Below are 20812 nucleotides of genomic sequence, written 5' to 3'. Positions count from 1 at the left end.
CAAGAAATGTTTAACAAGGACCTAGAAGAACTAAAGAGCAAACAAACTATGATAAACAACACAATAAGTGAAATTAAAAATTCTCTAGAAGGAATCAATAGCAGAATAACTGAGGCAGAAGAACAGACAAGTGACTTGGAAGATAAAATACTGGAAATAACTACCACAGACCAGAATAAAGAAAAAAAGAATGAAAAGAATAGAGGACAGTCTCAGAGACCTCTGAGACAACATTAAACACGCCAACATTCTAATTATAGGAGTGCCCAGAGGAAGAGAAAAAGAAAGAGTCTGAGAAAATATTTGAAGAGATTACAGTTGAAAACTTCCCTAATATGAGAAAGGAAATAGTCAAGTTCAGGAAGTGCAGAGAGTCCCATACAACATAAATCCAAGGAGAAACACACCAAGACACATATTAATCAAACTATCAAAAATTAAATACAAAGAAAAAAATTAAAAGCAGCAAGGGAAAAGCAGCAAATAACACACAAGGGAATCCCCATAAGGTTAACAGCGGATCTTTCAGCAGAAACTCTGCAAGCCAGAAGGGACTGGCAGGACATATTTAAAGTGATGAAAGGGAAAAACCTACAACCAAGATTAGTCTACCCAGCAAGGATCTCATTCAGATTCGACAGAGAAATTAAAATCTTTACAAACAAGTAAAACCTAAGAGAATTCAGCACCACTAAACCAGCTTTACAACAAGTGCAAAAGGAACTTCTCTAGGCAGGAAATACAAGAGAAGGAAAAGACCTACAAAAACAAACCCAAAACAGTTACGAAAATGGTAATAGGAACACACATATCAATAATTACCTTAAATGTAAATAGATTAAATGCTCCAACCAAAAGACAGAGGCTTGCTGAATGGATACAAAAACAAGATCCATATATATGCTGTCTACAAGAGACCCACTTGAGACCTAGTGACACATACAGACTGAAAGTGAGAGGATGGAAAAAGATATTCCATGCAAATTGAGATCAAAAGAAAGCTGGAGTAGCAATTCTCATATCAGACAAAAAAGACTTTAAAATAAAGACTATTACAAGAGACAAAGAAGGACACTACATAATGATCAAGGGATCAATCCAAGAAGAATATATAACAATTGTAAATATTTATGCACCCAACATAGGAGCACCTCAATACATAAGGCAATTGCTAACAGCCATAAAAGGGGAAATCAACAGTAACACAATCATAGTAGGGGACTTTAACACCCCACTTTCACCAATGGACAGATCAACAAAAATGAAAATAAATAAGGAAACACAAGCTTTAAATGACACATTAAACAAGATAGACTTAATTGATATTTATAAGACATCCCATCCAAAACCAACAGAATACACTTTCTTCTCAAGTGCTCATGGAACATTCTCCAGGATAGATCATATCTTGGGTCACAAATCAAGCCTTGGTAAATTTAAGAAAATTGAAATCGTATCAAGTATCTTTTCCGACCACAACGCTATGAGACTAGATATCAGTTACAGGAAAATAAATTGTAAAAAACACAAAAAACATAGAGGCTAAACAATATGCTACTAAATAACCAAGAGATCACTGAAGAAATCAAAGAGGAAATCAAAAAATACTTAGAAACATATGACAATGAAAACACGATGACCCAAAACCTATGGGATGCAGCAAAAGCAGTTCTAGGAGGGAAGTTTATAGCAAGAAAATCCTAACTCAAGAAATAAGAAAAATCTGAAGTAAAAAACCTAACCTTACACCTAAAGCTATTAGAGATAAAAGAAGAAAAAATCCCCAAAGTTAGCAGAAGGAAAGAAATCATAAAAATCAGATCAGAAATAAATGAAAAAGAAATGAAGGAAACAATAGCAAAGATCAATAAAAATAAAAGCTAGTCTTTGAGAAAATAAGCAAAATTGATAAACCATTAGCCAGACTCATCAAGAAAAAAAGGGAAAAGACTCAAATCAACAGAATTAGAAATGAAGAGGAGAAGTAACAACTGACACTGCAGAAATACAAAGGATCATGAGAGATTACTACAAGCAACTATATGCCAATACAATGGACAACCTGGAAGAAATGGACAAATTCTTAGAAAAGCACAACCTTCCAAGACTGAACCAGGAAGAAATAGAAAATATAAACAGACCAATCACAAGCACTGATATTGAAATTATGATTAAAAACCTTCCAACAAACAAAAGCCCAGGACCAGATGGTTTCACAGGGAAATTCTATCAAACATTTAAAGAAGAGCTAACACCTATCCTTCTCAAACTCTTCCAAAATATAGCAGAGGGAGGAACACTCCCAAACACACTCTAAGAGGCCACCAGCACCCTGATACCAAAACCAGACAAAGATGTCACAAAAAAAGAAAACTACAGGCCAATATCACTGATGAACATAGATGCAAAAATCCTCAACAAAATACTAGCAAACAGAATCCAACAGCACATTAAAAGGATCATACACCATGATCGAGTGGATTTTATCCCAGGAATGCAAGGATTCTTCACTATATGCAAATAAATTAATGTGATAAACCATATTAACAAATTGAAGGAGAAAAACCATATGATCATCTCAATAGATGCAGGAAAAGCTTTTGGCAAAATTCAACACCCATTTATGATAAAAACTCTCCAGAAAGTAGGCATAGAGGGAACTTACGTCAACATAATAAAGGACATGTAAGACAAACCCACAGCCAACATCGTTCTCAATGGTGAAAAACTCAAACCATCTCCACTAAGATCAGGAACAAGACAAGGTTGCCCACTCTCACCACTTATTCAACATAGTTTTGGAAGTTTTAGCCACAGCAATCAGAGAATAAAAAGAAATAAAAGGAATCCAAATCGGAAAAGAAGTGAAACTGTCACTGTTTGCAGATGACATAATACTATACATAGAGAATCCTAAAGATGCTAACAGAAAACTACTAGAGCTAATCAATGAATTTGGTAAAGTAGCAGGATACAAAGTTAATGCACAGAAATCTCTTGCATTCCTATACACTAATTATGAAAAATCTGAAAGAGAAATTAAGGAAACACTTCCATTTACTGCTGCAACAAAAAGAATAAAATACCTGGAATAAACCTACCTAAGGAGGCCAAAGACCTCTATTATATTTTTCAGCTCCAGCATATTTGGGGAGTTTCCCATGACTTATTATAGTAAAAAAGCCACGTGCTCTCTCAAGAAATGTGTATTCTATATAATGACAAAATGAATAGGTAGTGTGATATGACACAAAAAGCACTGGACTGGGAGTCAGGACTACTATTAACTGGCTGTGTGAGCCTTGGAGAAATAAGTGAACCTGTTGTCTTGGCTTCAGTTTCATCTTCAGGAAAATTGAAGTAAATGGACTAGAATCTCTAGGTCATGGGTCTTTAATTGCTATATGTAGCATAACCATTATGTGTGCTGAGGACCAAACTAGCCCAAGTGGTGGCTGGTCAGCAGCCAGTGTCAGGGTGATTGGAAGAGAAAGAGTGGAGAAAGTGATTTCCAAGTTGAAGGCCAGCTTTGGAGAAACCTGCAACTACAGAATGTGAAGCATGGTAAGTATGGTAGATGAACAGGCAAGCCCATGCCTGAAGTTTTTTTTTGTTTAATATTTTTTCATGTAATTCAAGAGGAATTCAAGTGATGTTGACCACTAAGAAAAGAAATAATCTGATTAAAGGGAGACTTGAAGAGGGAATTCTCAGGGCTCCACTAATGTACCTGGAAGGTGAGGGAGTGGAGCACAGGCTTTACGATGGCCACCGACCCAATCACAGCAGAGCATTTCCACTTGCCACTCCTCCCATCATTCCCCTCTATGACTTTGGAGACTGTTACAAAATGTTTGCTTAATAGTGATTTGAGTATTTGTATCTTTTACGTACTTTTCCATGCATTTCAAATTTTTTAAAAATTATGTTAAGATAAAATATGTCCTGAATAATGCTCCCCAAATTTTTAAACTGAGAAGACATGTCTAAGTAGCAATTTGATTCTGGCAAATAAAGTGTGTTAAATTTAAAATTTCATGGGTCAAATTTATACAGAAGACAGGTGGGAGAAAAATCCTTTGAAAAACAAACACATTGTGTGCTTCCTGCCAATAAAAACATAATACTTCCTCATTGTCATTAATAAAAGATAATACTTTCAAAGTTCTGTAGACACTAAAAAGAAAGAAAACACTCAAATGCGTCACCTATTTCCACATTCAAGTCTGAGAAGCTATATAAATTTCTCCAGCCTGTGGCAAAAAACACCAAACCAACCGTAAGTCTGAGAGCAATCATCTCTGGACAGCAGCTATGCAGCTGGCCGTGCTGACCGTGCTGTACGCTGTGAGTGTGCTGCCTGGCACCCTGGCCCTGCAGCTTCCCCAGAAGGCAGGAGGCATGAGTGAGCTGCCGTGGGAACAGGCTCAGGTATGTCACTGGCCCACTCACCTGGGCCTCCACAGGCTCACCATCAGCATTAGGAAGTATGTTTTTCAATTTTAATAATTTTTCTGATTATATAGGTAATATATGTTTTAATCAAGTAGCTGTTAAGAGCAAGCTTTGGAGCCTTCCCAAAGTGGATTCAAGTTCCATCTCCTCCACTCAACTGTGTAGATGAACACAGGAATGTTATTAAACTTCTCTGAGCTTCAGTTTTCTAATTTGGAAGTTGGATAATATAATGATATCAACCAAATGGGGGTGTTGTGAAGCACTTTACAGAGTACCTGAGACATATTCAATAAACTGAAGTCCTTATTGCTACTATTATTTATTGTAACTTGAAATTTTTCTCATAATGAGCAAAGTGTTGCCTCTTAAGATGAGGACTGCTTGTGATGGAGAGACTTGAAAAGAAAAAATGAGGGTATAAGTTGCAGTCCTCCCACTGACAAGCCAATGATGATGGGCAAGGCATGAACTTCTGACTTTGTTTTCTCATATATCTAATAGAGACAATAATACTGTGTTTTATACCTCACAGGATTATTCTAGAGCATAAAGGAAGTGGTAACAATACCAATTATCATGTATGTAACAATTGCAGATTATAAAGTACTTCATATATATTGTGTCATTGAATCCTTAGCTCTATCCTGGGAAAAAGAAGAAACGAAAGTAAGGTTAATTCACATACTTACTAACTGTAGAGATAAGAATCAAGGACAAGTTCTGGTTCAAAAATCATGTTCTTTCCAATATACTACTTAATAAGTAGTCTAATAAGTGTAAGTAATTATTACCTGGTAAAATAATGGGACATCTACTCCTAAGTATTGTTTATAAATTTAAGCCTTAAGCATAAGAAAAGTTGTGTTTTATTTCACACTAACTTTGACTTTTTAAAAGTCCATCTAATACATTGGACTGAACCATATGAAATCAGTGATATTTGACAGGTTTTTTTTTCTCCAAAGGAGCAATTTCATATGGGTCCACCTAATGGACTCTACAGAAGGAGTACACTTGCAAGAGTATTGAGTCCCTTTACCCATGGTGCACGTTGCCAATAAACCAGAGGGAGGTTCTCTAGGTTTAAAGGAAGGCAGGAAAATTCATCTTAAGGATGCAGAGAGATTTCTTACAAAGGGTGTCTTTGTAAAGCCTGTAGCTCTGGAAGGGAAAAAAATGAGGTATTTGTTTTCAAATCAGGGATTAATTGCTAATTGTCATGGGTGAACAATAAGTGTTTGTTGTATTGAATGAAATACAGTCGTTGGTAACAGGAAGACAGAGCACAATATTGCTAAGGTTACTTATATAAAGGGCATACTCCTAAGCGGTTCTCAGACAAGTAAACATTACCACCTACTCCAAATTAGATTGCAAATGAGTGAGCCAATGTTTAAATCATTTCAAAGATATTATCACACATTATATAACACTATACATTTTTCTGATGAAATGGGCTTTGGAATCAGAACACAAGTTCAAATACCAGCTCCTTTGGTTACTCATGGGGTGACCTCCTGCAACTTATTTCACTCTCCTGAGCCATGATTCTTCAAATGTGAAATAGGAAAATAATGCCATACCTTACTTCACAGGGTGGTTATGAGGTTTAAATGAGATAAGTAATGTAAAGCTCCTGTTATAGTCCCTGGCACTACTAAGTGCTTAATAAAAGTCCTTTGCTGCTGTTGTTATTTCATTCACTTTCTATTTTTTCCTATTTAGGCTGCTGGACTGCCACCCTCATACCCATTCACTAGTGTCCTTTAAGAAATTCCCAGGGACCCAATTGCCCATGGAATACACCTGAGAGACCTGCTTTATCCTGCAGTCTCACAAAGAGGGTTTTATTAAGGAGTTAGCCATGGAAAGAGCACTGGCCTGGCAGTCAAGAAACTCAGAGCCAGTTCTGCTACTAACTTAACATGTGACCCCAGGGCAAATCATTTAGTTACTAAGAGTTCTGATTTCTTCACCTGGAGAATACGTATATAAAACAAAATAATGTCATAATAACCTTTCCCAGGACTAAAATATTAAGACCTTTAACCTCAGCTGGGATCTGATCTCCAGAGAATTTTAGGAAGAGCTGGGTGACTTTGGACCTCCCCATAGGGTCTCTGATGCCAAGGGGAGGTCTCAGCTGTGCCCCTTGAGGGCACACTGGGCACTCTTCCTGATTGGCTATTACAAACAAGTCTATGTTTTATAAAGTATACAGTGTGTGTCTCTTCAAAACGTTTAATGGGATAAAAGAAAAATGGAGGGACTCTTTTGCTCATGAAATGAAATGGCAGTGCTTCATCATCAATATTAAGTTTTCTTTTCATTAATGCACTCTTGTTTTACTTGTTTACTATGTAAGTATTCTGCCTTCACACTACTATTTGGGTCCACAGGAGTCAGAAGCAAAGATGTGAAGACTTCTGAGCTAAAAGAAGACAATAAACAAGAATTATAGATCAATTACTCTCTTTCCAATAGGACTATCTGAAAAGATTTTATCCATCTGATTCAAAAATAAGGGACCCCAATAGTTTAGAAGTCAAACTCAAGCAGATGCAAAAATTTTTTCGCCTGCCTATAACTGGAACATTAAGCTCCCACATTATAGAAATCATGCGGAAGCCCAGATGTGGAGTGCCAGATGTTGCAGAATATTCCCTATTCCCAGATCGCCCAAAATGGACTTCCAAAGTGGTCACCTACAGGTTAGTTTTGCTTTGGCTCATTTTAGCAAAAACAGTAAAGCCTATTTCCTAAAAGGTCAAACATTGTTTTCTTGTTTTCTACCAGGATCGTGTCATATACTCGAGACTTACCACATGTCATAGTGAATCAATTAGTGGCAAAGGCCTTCAACGTGTGGAGCAAAGAGATCCCACTGAGCTTCAAGAGAGTTAGCTGGGGAATTGCTGATATCATGATTGGCTTTGCAAGAGGAGGTAAGGAAGATTCCTGCAGGCTGATCCTGTGTGCTATTTTGCTTGTTATTTATATCAGTGCCCTCCTCTTTCTGGGATTTAAAAATCTTTAAAGAGATATAGATAGATGATAGATGATAGATAGATAGATCATCTCATTAAAGATCAATGTTCTTACACTTTTTCTAGTCCATTAACTTCGAGCCACTTTTTATAGCAGAAGATGGCAAACTATGGCCCATGAGCCAAACCTGTAAATAGTTATTAGAACACAGCCATGGTCCTTCAATTACCTATTGTCTATGAGTGCTTTGGGGCTACAATGGCAGACTTTAGCAATTCCGACAGAGGTCTTCAAGCCCACAAATCTGGTCCTTCACAGAAAATGTTTGCCAACCTCTGTTTTGTAACATGAATCATGATATACATATATATTTATGGGACAGTTTAAAATATATCTAACTAACATCAACATTAAACCAAAAGAAGAGGTTACAACTTCCAAAGGCCTTAAGTGGTCTCCAAGAAGTGAACAGTCCCTGTGGCTTATTGCCAACACCCTTCATGTAGTAAAAAGTAGAAAATAAAGAACTTTCATATTAAAGGGCTTAAGGAGATATAACCCATATACATGAACTGCTATTAATTGCTGGTGTTGCATGGTGCAAATTTAGAGGAAAATGTTGGTCTTTTTGGCCTGCTTTAATGTTAAACTTCCTGGGTGCTGTGAATTTAGCCGAAATTTGAGCTTCAACCACAATATTAACAAGACTGAAGAAAACCTTACAGAAAAGCACTGATCATGGCACTCCATGTTTTTCAAGAACTGGATAAACTGGATATGGCCTGACACCAATTTGAAAATAAATGTCTCTGCATCACAAATAAAAGCACTATCAAAATCTATTTTAAGACACCTTGAGCACAGTTCTTCAAGGGACTGTCTACTACATCCGCAAAGAAAAAGCTGGGTTTTTAAGAAAACGTATATTAAATGGTATGCAGTTATCTGCTGAATCCAGTACTCAAACTCATTGTGCACTCTGCCACCATCCAGCTAAGGAAAATGATCAAACATAACACTGATGTTGTAGCATAACACTGATGTAGATGCCACCATAAGTAGGATGTGAATGTATTTAAAGTCCATATCAGTAAGCTTTCAACATGTGGTGGTTATCAGGGATGAGCAGTGGTTCTGTGAAAGAAAAAGTCCCTGTGACAAATAAACACCCAAACCACCCTGTGTATGCAGCTGACTGCTTGGGGCTAATCTTTCTAACCTCAATAATCATGTACTATAAACTAAAAGATGAAATGACTGGAGATAAATTCAGTCACTAAAGGCAATTACCACTTTTTCTTTCAGCTCACGGGGACCCCGACCCATTTGATGGGCCAGGAAACACACTGGCTCATGCCTTTCCACCTGGGCCAGGCCTGGGAGGAGATGCTCACTTTGATGAGGATGAACGCTGGACTGATGCTAGCAGTATAGGTACAGCATCCCAAATCTCTTCCACTACATATCCTTTTTAAAATCCTGAACTTTTTATACTTAACTATCTTTAATTTGACAATTGAAAGCAATTAATAATAGTTATTGAGCACTTGCTAACTGCCACCTCTGTGCTTTAAATGCATTATTGCATTTAATATGCTCATAATGCTCCATATATAGAAGATAGATACTCAGGCTACAGAGTCAAAAAATGTTGGGTTCAATTTGCTTTACCTCTACCAATTACTCACTTTGTGTCTTTGGGCAAGTTATTTAACTTCTCTGAGCCTCAGTTTCCTTATCTATGAAATGGGACTATAAATAATTCCTACCTCACAGGATTGCTGTTGGAATTAAATGAGATAATGCTTATGCAGTGCTTAGCACAGTGCTTGGTATATATTAATAATTCAATAAATTATAGCCCTTCTATATATATCCCCAAAATAAGTTTTTTAATTGAAGGTGAAAGAGGAGCAGAGACTATGATATTTGAGAAGTATATACAGTTCTGATATTATTCACTGTTTTTCAGAAAGAACCCACACCATAACCCAGCCTATCATATTCATCACTTTACAAAGTAGAAGATCATAGACAAAACAGAAAACTAATGAAGAGAAGCTCTAGATAAATAACCCTAACTGGAGACAATGCTTTTTTTTTTTTTTTTAACATCTTTATTGGAGTATAATTGCTTTACAATGGTGTGTTAGTTTCTGCTTTATAACAAAGTGAATCAGTTATACATATACATATGTCCCCATATCTCTCCCTTCTTGCGTCTCCCTCCTTCCCACCCTCCCTATCCCACCCCACTAGGTGGTCACAAAGCATCAGGCTGATCTCCCTGTGCTATGGGGCTGCTTCCCACTAGCTAGCTATTTTACGTTTGGGAGTGTATATATGTCCATGCCACTCTCTCACTTTGTCACAGTTTACCCTTCCCCCTCCCCATATCCTCAAGTCCACTCTCTAGTAGGTCTGTGTCTTTATCCCTGTCTTACCCCTAGGTTCTTCATGACATTTTTTTTTCTTAAATTCCATATATATGTGTTAGCATACGGTATTTGTATTTCTCTTTCTGACTTACTTCACTCTGTATGACAGACTCTAGGTCCATCCACCTCATTACAAATAGCTCAATTTCGTTTCTTTTTATGGCTAATATTCCATTGTATATACGTGCCACATCTTCTTTATCCATTCATCCGATGATGGACACTTAGGTTGTTTCCATCTCCGGGCTATTGTAAATAGAGCTGCAATGAACATTTTGGTACATGACTCTTTTTGAATTATGGTTTTCTCAGGGTATATGCCCAGTAGTGGGATTGCTGGGTCATATGGTAGTTCTATTTGTAGTTTTTTAAGGAACCTCCATACTGTTCTCCATAGTGGCTGTACTAATTCACATTCCCACCAGCAGTGCAAGAGTGTTCCCTTTCTTCCACACCCTCTCCAGCATTTATTGTTTCCAGATTTTTTGTTGATGGCCATTCTGACTGGTGTGAGATGATATCTCATTGTAGTTTCGATTTGCGTTTCTCTAATGATTAATGATGTTGAGCATTCTTTCATGTGTTTGTTGGCAGTCTGTATATCTTCTTTGGAGAAATGTCGATTTAGGTCTTCTGCCCATTTTTGGATTGGGTTGTTTGTTTTTTTGTTATTGAGCTGCATGAGCTGCTTGTAAATTTTGGAGATTAATCCTTTGTCAGTTGCTTCATTTGCAAATATTTTCTCCCATTCTGAGGGTTGTCTTTTGGTCTTGTTTATGGTTTCCTTTGCTGTGCAAAAGCTTTGAAGTTTCATTAGGTCCCATTTGTTTATTTTTGTTTTTATTTCCATTTCTCTAGGAGGTGGGTCAAAAAGGATCTTGCTGTGATTTATGTCATAGAGTGTTCTGCCTATGTTTTCCTCTAAGAGCTTGATAGTTTCTGGCCTTACATTTAGGTCTTTAATCCATTTTGAGCTTATTTTTGTGTATGGTGTTAGGGAGTGATCTAATCTCATACTTTTACATGTACCTGTCCAGTTTTCCCAGCACCACTTATTGAAGAGGCTGTCCTTTCTCCACTGTACATTTTTTAAAAAGTGGCTACTGGTTACTGGCCCTGAAAGTGAAATGAGTACTCGTGTTTAGCAATGGGAATTCACCACTACAGTGATGCCTTGCTGTGAAAATCTAACCTATGTAAAATTATGACACTGCTTCCGTTTCACATCTTGCATACCTTTGTCATTCTTCCTTCTTCCCACTCAAGGTAAGCTAAAGACAGCTTCCTTCAATCTAATGCACCACAATTGGAACTCTGGCCACTCAAACACATTCACACCTTCCCCCTTATTTGCAAAGCCTTTCTATGAGTCTGAGGGAGAGAGAGCACATACATAATACACTTTAACAAATCAAAAGCAAATCCCAGCATCGCCTGGAGTTCCTGCCTTATGGTCGTGCTTTCTCAAAGCCAACTTTCTCTCTCCTGCTATTCAAAGTCACTATCATTTATTGAATAGCCATTATTATTTTCCAGATATTGGGAAACTCATTATGACAAATCGACAAGGTAGGAATTACTATCTCCATTTAACAGATGAGGAACTGAGACTCAGAAATACCCATTAATTTGTCCAAAGTTGTCCAGCTAGTAAGTAGCAGAGCTGGGTTTCAAAACCAGGTCTTTATACAATACTTAGAAGCCTTTGCTTTCCTCTACTGAATACTGCTATCTGAGTGATTACATAAGAAGCAAATAGGCAGAAATACATTATATTAAAAAAAAGTGATGAGATTAAAGCACTACTATTCTTTTTTTTAAAACTTTGTTGAAGTATAGTTGATTTAGTGTTGTGTTAATTTCTGCTGTACTGCAAAGTCATTCAGTTATACACATATTCTTTTTCATATACTTTTCCATTATGGTTTATCACAGGATATTGAATAGAGTTCCCTGTGCTTTACAGTAGGAACTTGTTGTTTATCCATTCTATATATAATGGTTTGCATCTGCTAATCCCAAACTCCCAATCCTTCCCTCCCACACCCCCACTTGGCAACCATGAGTCTGCTCTCAATGTCTGTGAGTCTGTTTTTGTTTCATAGATATGTTCATTTGTGTCATATTTTAGATTCCACATATAAGTGATATCAGATGGCATTTGTCTTTTTCTTATTTCACTTAGTATGATATCTCAGGTCCATCCATGTTGCTGCTAATGGCATTATTTCATTATTTTCTATGGCTGAGTAGTATTCCATCATATAAATGTACCACATCTGCATTTTTTAACATCTTTATTGGAGTATAATTGCTTTACAGTGGTGTGCTAGTTTCTGCTGCATAACAAAGTGAATCAGCTATACGTATACATATAACACCATAACTCCTCCTTCTTGCGTCTCCCTCCTACCCTACCTATCTCACCCCTCTAGGTGGTTAAAAAGCACCAAGCTGATCTCCCTGTTCTGTGTGGCTGCTTTCCAATAGCTCTCTATTTTACATTTGGTAGGGTATATATGTCCATGCCACTCTCTCACTTCATCCCAGCTTACCCTTGCCCCTCCCCATGTCCTCAAGTCCATTCTCTATGTCTGCATCTTTATTCCTGTCCTACTCTGAGGTTCTTCAGAACCCTTTTTTTTTTTTTTTTAAGATTCCATATATATGTGTTAGCATACGGTACTTGTTTTTCTCTTTCTGACTTATTTCATTCTGTATGACAGAATGTAGGTCCATCCACCTCGCTACAAATAACTCAATTTCGTTTCTTTTTATGGCTGAGTAATATTCCATTGTATATAAGTGCCACATCTTTTTACCTATTCATCTGTCGATGGACACTTAGGTTGCTTCCTGGCTACTGTAAATAGTGCTGCAATGAATATTGGGTACATGGCTCTTTTTGAATTATGGCTCTCTCTGGGTATATGCCCAGCAGTGGGATTGCTGAGTCGTATGCTAGTTCTATTTTTAGTTGTTTAAGGAACCTCCATAGTGGCTGTACCAATTTACATTCCCACCAACAGTGCAAGAGGGTTCCCTTTTCTCCTCACTCCCCCCCTGCATTTATTGCTTCTAGATATTTTGATGATGGCCATTCTGACTGGTGTGAGGTGATACCTCATTGTAGTTTTGATTTGCATTTCTCTAATGATTAGTGATGTTGAACATCCTTTCATGTGTTTGTTGGCAATCTGTATATCTTGTTTAGAGAAATGTCTTTTTAGGTCTTCTGCCCATTTTTGGACTGGGTTGTTTGATTTTTTGATATTGAACTGCATGAGCTGCTTGTATATTTTGGAGATTAATCCTTTGTCAGTTGCTTCATTTGCAAATATTTTCTCCCATTCTGAGGGTTGTCTTTTGGTCTTGTTTATGGTTTCCTTTGCTGTGTGTGCAAAAGCTTTTAAGTTTCATTAGGTCCCATTTGTTTATTTTTGTTTTTATTTCCATTTCTCTAGGAGGTGGGTCAAAAAGGATCTTGCTGTGATTTATGTCATAGAGTGTTCTGCCTATGTTTTCCTCTAAGAGTTTTATAGTTTCTGGCCTTACATTTAGGTCTTTAATCCATTTGGAGTTTATTTTTGTGTATGGTGTTATGGAGTGTTCTAATTTCATTCTTTTACATGTAGCTGTCCAGTTTTCCCAGCACCACTTATTGAAGAGGCTGTCTTTTCTCCATTGTATATTCTTACCCCCTTTGTCAAAGATAAGGTGACCATAGGTGCATGGGTTTATCTCTGGGCTTTCTATCCTGTCCCATTGGTCTATATTTCTGTTTTTGTGTCAGTACCATACTGTCTTGATTACTGTAGCTTTGTACTGTAGTCTGAAGTCAGGGAGCCTGATTTCTCCAGCTCCATTTTTCTTTCTCAATATTGCTTTGGCTATTCAGGGTCTTTTGTGCTTCTGTACAAATGTGAAATTATTTGTTCTAGTTCTGTGAAAAATGCCGTTGGTAATTTGATAGGGATTGCGTTGAATCTGTAGATTGCTTTTGGTAGTATAGTCATTTTCACAATGTTGATTCTTCCAATCCAAGAACATGGTATATCCCTCCATATGTTTGTATCCTCTTTCATTTCTTTCATAAGAGTCCTATAGTTTTCTGCATACAGGTCTTTTGTCTCCTCAGGTAGGTTTATTCCTAGATACTTTATTCTTTTTGTTGCAGCGGTAAATGGGAGTGTTTCCTCAATTTCTCTTTCAGATTTTTCGTCATTAGCATATAGGAATGCAAGAGATTTCTGTGCATTAATTTTGTATCTTGCTACTCTACCACATTCATTGATTAGCATTAGTAGTTTTCTGGTAGCATCGTTAGGATTCTCTATGTATAGTATTATGTCATCTGCAAACAGTGACAGCTTTACTTCTTCTTTTCTGATTTGGATTCTTTTTATTTCTTTTTCTTCTCTGATTGCTGTGGCTAAAACTTCCAAAACTATGTTGAATAATAGTGGTGAGGGTGGGCAACCTTATCTTCTTCCTCATCTTAGTGTAAATGGGTTCAGTTTTTCACCATTGAGAATGATGTTGGCTGTGGGTTTGTCATATATGGCCTTTATTATGTTGACACAAGTTCCCTCTATGACTACTTTCTGGAGGGTTTTTATCATAAATGGGTGTTGAATTTTGTCAAAAGCTTTTTCTGCATCTATTGAGATGATCATATGGTTTTTATTCTTCAGTTTGTTAATATGGTGTATCTCACTGACTGATTTGAGTATATTGAAGAATCCTTGCATTCCTGGGATAAAATCCACTCGATCATGGTGTATGATCCTTTTAATGTGCTATTGGATTCTGTTTGCTAGTATTTTGTTGAGGATTTTTGCATCTATGTTCATCAGTGATATTGGCTTGTAGTTTTCTTTTTTTGTGACATCTTTGTCTGGTTTTGGTATCAGGGTGATGGTGGCCTCTTAGAATGAGTTTAGGAGTGTTCCTGCCTCTGCTATATTTTGGAATAGTTTGAGAAGGATAGGTGTTAGCTCTTCTTTAAATGTTTGATAGACTTTGCCTTTGAAGCCATCTGGTCCTGAGCTTTTGTTTGTTGGAAGGTTTTTAATCATAATTTCAATATCAGTGCTTGTGATTGGTCTGTTTATATTTTCTATTTCTTCCTGGTTCAGTCTCATAAGGTTGTGCTTTTCTAAGAATTTGTCCATTTCTTCCAGGTTGTCCATTGTATTGGCATATAGTTGCTTGTAGTAATCTCTCATGATCTTTTGTATTTCTGCAGTGTCAGTTGTTACTTCTCCTGTTTCATTTCTAATTCTGTTGATTTGAGTCTTCCCTTTTGTCTTGATGAGTCTGGCTCATGGTTTATCAATTTTGTTTATCTCTGAAAAATCCAGCTTTTATTTTTATTGATCTTTGCTATTGTTTCCTTCATTTCTTTTTCATTTATTTCTGATCTGATCTTTATGATTTCTTTCCTTCTGCTGACTTTCGGGGTTTTTTTTGTTCTTTCTTTCTCTAATTGCTTTAGGTGTAAGGTTAGGTTGTTGATTTGAGATGTTTCTTGTTTCTTGAGATAGGATTGTATTGCTATAAACTTCCCTCTTAGAACTGCTTTTGCTGCATCCCATAGGTTTTGGGTCATCGTGTTTTCATTTTCATATGTTTCTAGGTATTTTATTTATTTCCTCTTTTATTTCTTCAGTGATCTCTTGGTTATTTAGTAGTGTATTTTTTAGCCTCCATGTGTTTGTATTTTTTACAGATTTTTTCCTGTAATTGATATCTAGTCTCATAATGTTGTGGTTGGAAAAGATACTTGATATGATTTCAATTTTCTTAAATTTACCAAGGCTTGATTTGTGACCCAAGATATGATCTATCCTAGAGAATGTTCCAGGAGCACTTGAGAAGAAAGTGTATTCTGGTTTTTTTGGATGGAATGTCCTATAAATATCAATTAAGTACATCTTGTTTAATGTATCATTTAAAGCTTGTGTTTCCTTATTTATTTTCATTTTGGATGATCTGTCCATTGGTGAAAGTGAGTTGTTTAAGTCCCCTACTATGACTGTGTTACTGTTGATGTCCCCTTTCATGGCTGTTAGCACTTGCCTTATGTATTGAGGAAAGAACTACTATTCTGATTCCTCTTCTAAACCTTCCGCCCTTGTGAAGGCCTGGAAACAAATAAGCTAACTATGGAGAATTTAAATGGTTAGGTATTTTATAGTTATTTTATTTTTATTATTATCTATTTTGATTTTATTATATATATAGTTATTTTTTACAGTTACTGTATGTCTCTTTTGTTGCAGGAGTTAATTTCCTGTATACTGCAACTCATGAACTTGGCCATTCCTTGGGTCTGGATCATTCATCTGATCCTAATGCTGTGATGTATCCAACTTATGGAGAAGGCAATTACAAGAATTTCAAACTTTCACAGGATGATATCAATGGAATTCAGAAATTATATGGTAATATTTATGATTTCCATATTTCCAATGTCTCCTTAAGACATTGCCTCCTTTGGGTAGGCTTGAATGAGAAAGACTGGGAAATAGGTATTTACTTGGAAAAACACACTGGAACTTTTATATCTAAAAGCCTATTGAGGGGAGAAATTTGAGACATTAGATACTTGAAATTTAATCATGCTATTTTATACTATGAGGATATTGATTTTAAGTTTTAAGTAATATAGTATCATTTGGTGAAATCATGAAAATGATGCTCTCAAACGTTTTTTATAAGCTGCCACTCACTCTTCTTTCTTGCTTGGTTCAAATACTTTAGGGAGCCTCCCCCATAGGGACGGACAGAGGAACATAACACCTTCCCCCGTAGCTTCCTGCTCCCAAGGGTTTGGCCCTAGGTGCTTAAAAGTTACCCAATTTTTCCTGCCTGTATATATGCATAGGGAAATGGGTTAACCATAGACAGTGACTTCTTATTATTGCTGGTCATGATGGGTATGAATATACCATGTCCCAATCTACACTTTTTTGTTTTAATCAAGTTTCAAATTCAATTTAAAAGAATAAACTGATTTGTATTTGCTTGATCAAGTCAAAAAGAGTAATGTGAGAAAGGAATCAAAGGACAAGGATAAAAAGCCATGTCTCTAGATAAAGATGAGAACAGTAAGAGTCAAAGAAGCTAAATAAATCGTCCAAGGACAAGAAGCTGCTGAATTCTTGAACAAAGATTCCAAGCCAGGGCTGCATGATTTCACATTCTTTCTACTTCATATTTCAGCCTATCACTACTTAGTATGCTTCTAAAAGCAATTTGGAAAAGAAAATACATACAGAATGATATCTTTAAGTACACAGATATAATTAAACCTTTCCAGCAAATTACCAGGATGATAAGAATATTCGGCAAAAAGATAACATAAGAGTCTCTGAATGTTTAGAAGAGCAATGAAAGTGCTTCCACATAATAAATAATGTAATGTCCTCAGGGGGAAATTACTCCTGTAGGATAATGGATTTAAGCTATCCGTTGAACCTATAACTTACTATCAATCAGCATCTCCCAAACTGTGTTCCCAGAACACTGATCCTACCAGACAATTCCCCAAAAAAAGATGCTTTGGAGAAACAAGTTCAAAAACCACTACCTACTGTATTTAAAGTGCAGAGGATGTTAAAAATGATCTAACAAACTGTCATTTAACTCAGTGCTTCCCAAATTATAATCCTTTTTGTGGCACACCCATTGAGCCCTCTCAGAATAGCATTTCAGAGAACACGTTTTGGAAAATACCATTAACTGTACCACAAAGTTCTGACTTAAGGAGCTGCTGCTGTCCAAAAAAGTTCACGAAACACTGACAATTGTTGGTAAAGTCAACACCAACAAAACAGAAAATAGTACCTCCCCTTATATAAAACTATGGAACTTACAGAATACTCTATGGCATGTATAACTATCTTTGAACCTTAAGAAAATTAGAAAGGGCCTGAAAAACGTTCTTCGGCAGACTGATTAGATTTAACATAAAGAAGATGGATTAGTGCATTAAATCCTTAAGTATTAGACAGTGAAGTGCCTCTAGTCAAAGTTGGAAAGAGGTAGCTTCTGGACAAATGAAAGTAAGATTTAATTACATAGGTTTTTAATGTAGGTAGTTTATTAATACAATAAGTGATGTGAGCAGAAAATATAAATTCAAAAGAATGTGGTTAAACTCATGGATATAAAATTCCCAACGTTCCTTTCAGAATAATAAAAATAATAGCTAAAATGCATCAAGTTTTTATAGTGTACCAGGCATTTCATGTGCAATAGCTTATTTAATTCAACAATCCAATGAGTTGTTACTGTCCTCATTTTACAGGCTGGTAATCTAACATGAAGAGAAGCTAAGTAATAACTTACACAAGATCACATGGCTGGTAAAATGACAGAGTGAAAAGACAGGGTGCAAAGATATCTGACCACCCAGGGACTACACTCCATACAGTGTTGCCTTTTTAGCCTTTGGAGGTTGTTCTTCAGAACTGTTGTCCCAGGCACAGAAACTGGGCTGGGTGAATGATGGACTGTACATACTGTGACATTTCTTGTGTTTTTATAGTCTTAGGATTTTTTAATATGTTTTATACGTTGTCAGAATGTTCTTATTTTGTCTCTTCACAGGAAAGAGAAATGATTCAAGAAAAAATTAGAAACTTCAGCGAGAACACACATTCATTCATTGGATTCTATATAGTTGTTCCCAACCAGAATTAAAGAACACTGTTGCTGCACTCCATTTACCCCTTGCTGCCTCCATCCTTGTATTGTGGTTGGTTTTCGTACATCTCTCTCCCCCTCATCTATGACTCTCCTCAAGCAACATGCACTTGGTGGATGTCAATAAATGTTAAATACATAGATAAATAAAATTTTTATTCCATGGTAAAATAATTTCCATTTGGAAATACTGTTTCTGTGGCAAGAGAAGATATGCTAAGACTAAGACCAGAAAAAAGAATTAAATAACCCCACCACATTATTTTGGGACTTCAGCTGCACCTCACCCTATCACTAGTTGGGTAAGGTATAGTATAGTATAGTATAGTATAGTGCAGTACAGTACAGTATAGTATAAACCAAGATAGTATAACCCAAAGGTACCTTAAGTTCCTCTCATCCTTTGGTCCAATCCCTCACTCTGAGTATTCTGGGAAGTCCAAATCTTCCCACAAAATGTGTGTGAATTCCCAGGGATTTACATTCTCATAGTTCCTTCTGGCACCAAGTTCCTGACCCTGAACTGACTTCATGGCATCTCTCCGACCACAGCTGCTCTGTGTTCCCTTTCCTCTGCCCCATCACAACCCAAATATCAATCTCACTCTCTTCTCTTTTACTTTCTCCAAACCAGTCCTACAAGGCTTTTGTCAGATTGTTGACACTGCTGAAGATTTGCATCAACGGTGAGATTTTACATTGCACAAGGACAACGAAATTGAACTAAACTCAAATTAGATATTATCCTCACCCTTCAAATCCTTTACCCATCCCAGCATCAGGAATTTCCCACTGGCCACCTACCTCTGCAGGTTCCAACCTCCTACCACATCTCTCCCTAATCCTCAAATCTCTAAACCCCAGTCCTTCTGACTTCCCTCAGACACTCATTTCCTGAGGTTCAAGTAGCTCTCCCTCTCCATGCACAGAGATTCGCTACTGTATTTCTGTGGTAAAAACACTCTCTATGCGGGGCTTAATCCTTTAGCAGGACACAGAGCTGGCAAAGGCTTTTCCATTTCAGCCGTTCCTCCTCCATACTCCCTGCACCCATGCATGGTTTTCTCTACAAATAGAGGGATAAATAATTGTAATTTACTTTCTTACTAATACAAATTATGCCACACATAAGCACCCTGAAAAGATGTATTCATTTTTTAAAATTTCATTTAAGGATTTTTTTTCGCCCAAAATGGATCAATAATCCAAAACTCAGAAATACCACCAAAACCATTAAAGGAGCCATTCCAGGGACAGACAAAATGAGGGGCGGAATCTACAACCTAGGCAAAATGAGTTATATATTCAAAGACTCTCTTAAAACATAAGGGAATAGGTCTATAATAAAAATAAAAAGGAAGAAGTCATTAAATTTAAGCTCCTCACTTTGTAGATGACAAAACAGACCAAGAGAGGTTAAATTTTGCAGTAAACAAATGTGTCCTGTGATTAAAGCATTTTGTTTGTTTGTTTGCCTGTTTGCATTTTGGTTTGGGCAGCAGAAGGCAATATCTATCTTGTAGCTGAAGTGGATATTGTTTTTACCTGCCCAGCATCCCTTCACCCTACTTTTTGGGACAGGGACAGTCTTTCCCCTTTGTATATTATCTTAGTGAGACATACTTGAGTATGCCACATGCTGCCAGGGCTGAGAAGGGAGTACAGGACCCAAGTTTGGCCTATCAGACACTCCCTCTGAAAACACCAGACACTGATTCACCCTGGTAGTGAGTTTTGGAGACACCGCCTATTCATTCCTGCACCCAGATAAATCTCTGAAGCTGCCTTGGGTCCTGTCCTACAAACAGCTTAGGTACGGGGCGTCTCTTCCATGTTTTGCAGCTGACTGCATTGCCTTCTAATAAATTTTGTCTTTTGCTTATGTTAGCAAGAGTCAGTTTATGTCTGTTGCTTGCAAATCCCTGACACAGTAGCTTGAATGGCTCTCCTATGGTATCTGATATATGGATTCTGTTATATATCTCACCACATACTCCAATCTTAACCCTATGAAGTTAAGCTCTAACTGAGCACAGAAGTTGAATTTTCTTATTCCTATCCAAAAACCATAAAGCTGACTTCTAAAGAGAAATTTTGCCTAGAAAATAAGGAACCATGTTCTCTTTTTTTTTAATTGTGGTAAAATACACATAACATAAAATTTATCATCTTCACCATTTTTAAGTATATAGTTCAGTATAAAGTATATTCACATT

At 36.8% G+C, this 20812-nt stretch overlaps 1 protein-coding gene across 1 annotated transcript; it reads left to right on the top strand.

The window, feature by feature from the left end:
* The first annotated feature begins 4312 nt into the window (after positions 1–4312).
* Positions 4313–18677, top strand: MMP7 (matrix metallopeptidase 7). Its single transcript, XM_027087794.1, has 6 exons — positions 4313–4431; positions 6943–7169; positions 7255–7403; positions 8752–8880; positions 16169–16330; positions 18501–18677. Exons 1-6 carry the CDS (start codon positions 4315–4317, stop codon positions 18527–18529), a joined length of 813 nt encoding a protein of 270 aa, XP_026943595.1. The 5' UTR covers positions 4313–4314; the 3' UTR covers positions 18530–18677.
* Positions 18678–20812: the final 2135 nt, after the last annotated feature.

Source organism: Aethalodelphis obliquidens, unplaced genomic scaffold, assembly GCF_003676395.1.
Source record: "Aethalodelphis obliquidens isolate GAN/ISIS:26980383/991018 unplaced genomic scaffold, ASM367639v1 scaffold60, whole genome shotgun sequence".
Lineage (NCBI taxonomy): Eukaryota > Metazoa > Chordata > Mammalia > Artiodactyla > Delphinidae > Aethalodelphis > Aethalodelphis obliquidens.
Note: the sequence above shows the minus strand (reverse complement) of the source record. Positions and strands in the feature narration are given on the sequence as shown.

Excerpts from the sequence above, each read along its gene's own strand:
- MMP7 (XM_027087794.1), top strand. The coding sequence starts at position 4,315 with ATGCAGCTGGCCGTGCTGACCGTGCTGTACGCTGTGAGTGTGCTGCCT. Across the intron at positions 4,432-6,942 it reads TGCCGTGGGAACAGGCTCAG|GACTATCTGAAAAGATTTTA; the intron begins GTATGTCACTGG and ends TCTTTCCAATAG. Across the intron at positions 7,404-8,751 it reads GATTGGCTTTGCAAGAGGAG|CTCACGGGGACCCCGACCCA; the intron begins GTAAGGAAGATT and ends TTTTTCTTTCAG.